General features: G+C 45.4%; 1 protein-coding gene across 1 annotated transcript; it reads right to left on the bottom strand.

Annotated features, from left to right (window-relative positions):
- Positions 1-396: 396 nt before the first annotated feature.
- LOC131433878 (uncharacterized) lies at positions 397-4854 on the bottom strand. The gene is made up of 2 exons (XM_058600486.1): positions 2983-4854; positions 397-2916 (listed from the first exon to the last, which is right to left on the bottom strand). The coding sequence occupies exons 1-2, from the start codon at positions 4852-4854 to the stop codon at positions 397-399; spliced, it is 4392 nt and encodes a 1463-aa protein (XP_058456469.1).
- Positions 4855-5116: the final 262 nt, after the last annotated feature.

Consider the following 5116-nt stretch of genomic DNA (forward strand, 5'->3'; position numbering starts at 1 on the left):
CTGTTTGATTTCGCATTTGACGGTCTCCCTGAAAGTGTTGCCGAACCGAGCGTGATAATATTGCACTAGTCTGGTGGTAATAATATTGTCTTTAGGCAACACGATAGGAAAACGCAAATCGAATGGTAACATCTCTGCTCCAGCGCTGCGGCCTTCGAGTCGAAGAACGTCCGACGAGTCCAATAAAGGAGTCATTTTGTAAAGAGGACTGGACTTCTCTAAGGACATCCATTTGTCTCGCGGAACTTGTCGATTTCTTCGAAGGATTTTTATTTCGTCTCCAAACGCTTCGCACTGTGCCATTCGAAACAACCCTTCTTCGGCAGACCGGTATTCATCTTTCCGCAATCCAACTTTGATTGCTGGTATAAACGAGCAAATCAGTTCCCGTTGATTTTACGTACACGTAAAGGCCTCGATAGGTTGGCCACGATGTTTCCGTCGGCAATTCGAGATGAAACGGTATAGACAAGCCACCGTCCGAACTAGCACGTTCCATTTTGAAATTCGGTTGGCATCTATGAAGGGTTCAATCAGTACTATGTCGTGCAGAAGAAAGATCGCCCGCATTTCTGTCGTCGTGTTTGGTTGTGGTTGTACCTGTTTTGGCCACTGTTGCTCTGCTTCATATAAAAAGTCTAGTCCTCGAAACCACTGACCATCAGGCAGCATGCTCGGCATGTTGTCCCACTTCGTTAGGTGGTCGGCAACGTTCAATTTCGACGGTGTCCAACGCCAATCCGTCACGTTCGTTAAACTTAATATGGAACCGATGCGAAATCCCACGAACTGCTTGTATTTTCTTTGGTCGGATCTGATCCACGAGAGAACGGTTTGAGAATCGGTCCAAAAGAAAACCTTTTCTACTTTCAAAGAGTGATATTGCCGGATTGCTTTAGCTAGTTTGGCCGCTAGTACCGCTGCTTGCAGTTCCAAGCGCGGGATTGTAAGCTGCTTCAAAGGGGAAACTTTCGTACGAGCCATAACTAAAGAACATATAGCTCGCCCGCCAACGACAATTCGAAAATAGCCTGCACAACCGAATGCCTTTTCACCAGCATCGCAGAAGACGTGAAGTTGAACCCCGTGATACTCAGTCGAGAGGGTGCTACCAAAGTACGGTCTGGGAATTTTGACCAGTTCCACATCGCGCAGTAATTCAATCCAACGCTTCCATTCAGAGAATGTGTCCTCGCAAATTAGTTCATCCCAATCACATCCGGTTCTCCATAAATCCTGGATTAACATCTTGCCCAATACGGTGAGTGGAGCCAGCAGACCCAACGGGTCAAAGAGAGACATTACGGTACTGAGAACTTGACGTTTTGTAGGACGATTATCGAAAGCAAATACGTCTTCTTTAGTCGGAATACAGAACGAAAACACATCGAGTTTCGTATCCCAAATGAGACCTAATACGCGTTCCTTTTCAGTTATCTTGTCCTGCTGAAAATGGATTGTTGTTTCATGTTTTGACTCACCTAATTCTCGCAAGACATTTTCAGAATTTGAGGCCCAGTTTCTAATTTCAAATCCGGCCTTCAAGTGAATGAAGCGTACTTCCTTGGCTCGCCGTACTGCAACTTCCTCCGAGTCGACACTGTCGTAGTAGTCGTCGACGTAATGTCGTTCGACGATCGCTTTCGCTGCTTCGGGAAACTGGGTGGCATATTCCTTGGCATTCAAATTTTTCACAAATTGTGCAGAGCACGGTGAACTTGCAGACCCAAATGTTGCTACGTCCATAACATAGATTTCGGGCGGGCTTCTGGGATCAAAACGGAATAAAAAACGTTGAGTTTGTTTGTCTGCTTCTCTGATGCGCAATTGGTGATACATTTCGCGCACATCACCACCGAAGGCCACCGGTTTTTCTCTGAATTTGCAGATCACTGATGGTAAGGCGGTGAGTAAGTCAGGACCTTTCAGCAAGTTACTGTTCAGCGATACTCCATTTACGGTTGCGGCTGCGTCCCACACTAAACGGACTTTACCCGGCTTCTTAGGATGTTGGACGACGTTCAGTGGTAAATACCATTTTTTGAAATCCTCAGTGTCGTCTAACTCTGCTTGCGTTGCTTTGTGACAATACCCTTTCCTTTGGTACTCCACGATTTGTTGAAATACATTTTGCTGAAGCTCCGGATTCTTGGAGAGCCGCTTTTCCAAAGCTTTTAACCGACGTTCCGCCATTGGGTAGCTGTCTGGGAAGTCGGGAACACCATTTTTCCAAAGTAGTCCCGTCTCAAAACGACCTCCCACTCGAATAGTCGTTTTCTCCAAAATGTCGCGAGCCAGTTTATCTTCTTCGGACTCAGGAAAATCGATTGACGACGTAGACAAATCTTCGATGGCGTATTGTTTTCCGAGCATCTCGTGTAATTGTTGATTGGTTACAGTCAGAATGGAGTGATGATTAATAACTGTTTTCGTTGAAGACGCCGACTTATCGGGACCATATATGGTCCAACCTAACAATGAACGTACTGCTATTGGCTCTCCAGATCCACCTACTCGAGATTCCAATGGCGCGAATAAATGCAGGTTATCCAGTCCAATTAGTAATTGCGGTGCCACTGTATCGTATTCATTTACCGGGAACCCCCGCAGGTGCTCAAAACGATCTGTAAGATCCTGAAGATTGATACCCTGTTTAGGCAGCATCAATTCTTTCACGGTACGAACACCCTTTAATTTGTGCATGGTATCGGACCCTCTCGCAGATACAAAAAGGTCCAACCTTTTAGATTGATCCTCGTGGCGCTTTACGTTAGAAGTCCAATGAACTACCAATGGCTCGGATACCCCATCAGCTGATAATTTAACCGCAATTGTGTTATTCAGCAACGTGGCGGATGCGCCTTCATCTATGAAGGCATTCAAATTTACAGACGACTCACCATAATGCAATGTTACCTGTATTATGCGAAAAAGCACAGAACGATTTAAGCGAAGGTGTGTGTTGCTTTCAACGTCAGCCACCTGGACGAGTTCTTCAGTACGATGAAGCAAGGGATGATGCTTGCCCTTACAGTGATCTATCTTGCATTGAACATTGAACGTGCAGCGCGAATGACCGTGTTCGCTTAAACATAGTACGCAAAGCTTGAACTTCTCTACCAACCTTAGACGATCTTGTAGTCCCATTTTTTCGAAATCATCGCAGAATCGCAACTTGTGATCCTTTCTCTTACACGCCGGGCAAACCTTTTTTTCCTTGGTACCAGCCAAATTGGTCGTGTTCGACGGACTATTATGTGCGGCATGAGCGTATACAAACTCCTTCTTTTTACTTTTAGCTCCTTTTACATCCCACTGGCGAGTGACTTCAAGACCGCTGAATTCGGCCACCTCGGAAACTTCCGAGACGATCCCGTTAGTGAAATCGGTGAACACCCTGAGCGGAGTTCCAGCTTTACCGCGCTTGAAGCGCACCCAATCCAGCTTATACTCAGGTGGCAGCTTACTGACTAGCTCCTGGACGAGCATCGGATTGTTCAAGTGGTCGTGTAGCTTAGCAGCTTCGAGATGATCGCAAAGTTGTTTAACGGTTATTCCGAAATAAAGAAAACTTTCGAGTTTATCAATGCGCGGCCCCGGCGCTTTTCGAACTTTAGCTACAAGTGATTTCAATAATTTCTCCGGACTGCCAAACAGTTGGCGAAGGTCTTCTATAACTTCGGGAACCGATTCCGGTAACAATAATCGACTTTGAACGGCTTCCTTTGCCAATCCTTGAAGACTATCTTGCAGTCGCTTTAAATTATCTGTGTTGGTGAACCCACATGCATCTGTAGTGTATTCATAACTGCTTATAAAAAGTGGCCACACTTCTGGCTCTCCCTTAAAAATAGGCAAATGTTTCGATACCGCATGTCGTGCGGCAAGCTGTTCGGAGGTAGGTCCTCTGGTCGAGAATGGTTGTTGAAACTCAGTTCTCTGCGACCTTCGACGGTTTACAATGTTTCGAATAATTTCCTTTTCTTGTTCGGTCAGATCCGGCAGCTGTTCCGAATCTTCTTCCACTTCCTCCCGTTCTTTCTCAATTTCGTCGTCGTTCTCATGCAACGACTGCTGCCATGCAGGTCTTATCGTATCACGGATGAATTTACTTGGTGGGACAACCGGGTTCCCCCCCGATTCGTCTTGCAACCGCATCTGTTGCTTGCTTGCAACCGCATCTGTTCCAGGATTACCTGCTTTAGAATTTAACAAGTTCTGATGGAATAGATTGGGCACAGGTGTATCCGATGTGCCTTTGGACCAGACACAACCTTTCGGGTAGGCCCCTCGAGGATCCTGCTGCACAGAATTCATCCACGTATTCACTTTGTCAAAGGTGTTTTCACGTTTGCTGGCGTCGTTTACGTGACTGCCTTCGAATTGACGATAAAGCTTGTCATGGTATCGTTGGAAATTTACACGTAACACCTTTTGTTGTTCCAAAAATTCGAGCTCGTCGTTTAATCGTTGTTGCATTAGTTCCTTTTCCTTGGCCAACATTTCTTTTTGCTGAGCCCTTCGTTTTTCCGAAATTTTACGCTCCATATCGAGTCGCTTCTGATGGACGAGCTTTTGCTCCTCTAGCTCCTTCTCTAAATTTTCCTGATCCAATTCCAATTGTTGGATAGATAGCTCCAGACTAGCAGCTCTGCTAGTTTCCGATCCTGCATCGCTCTTTGAGCCCGTCTTCTTCGAAGACCCCTTCTTGCTGGGCGCCTTCTTGTCAGATCGAGGTGGCACTTGCAACTGATTGCTGCACTTCGAGCAATTCCAGGGAACATTTTTAACAGCTTCCGTTACTCCAGCACAATGGAAATGGACCCATAAATCGCAGCAGTCACATTGGACCATATCGTCTATAGAATCAATGTCGTCACAGTTAATACAATTTCGTCATCCTGCTGCGGTTGATGCTGTTCCCTCAGCCATATTTGAGGTTAGATCCGAAAAAATATCTTTAAGTTTTGTTCGGATTTTCGGACAAAACAATCCTTATAGCAGCCCTATTTTCATTAGCGGCAGCTTAAAGCTGTAAAAATTGTTTATTTGAAATATATTCTTCATTTTATGCCAATATGCTTACATATTTTGTTTCTCCTATCTTCTCACGTGT

This window comes from Malaya genurostris, chromosome 3, assembly GCF_030247185.1.
Source record: "Malaya genurostris strain Urasoe2022 chromosome 3, Malgen_1.1, whole genome shotgun sequence".
NCBI lineage: Eukaryota > Metazoa > Arthropoda > Insecta > Diptera > Culicidae > Malaya > Malaya genurostris.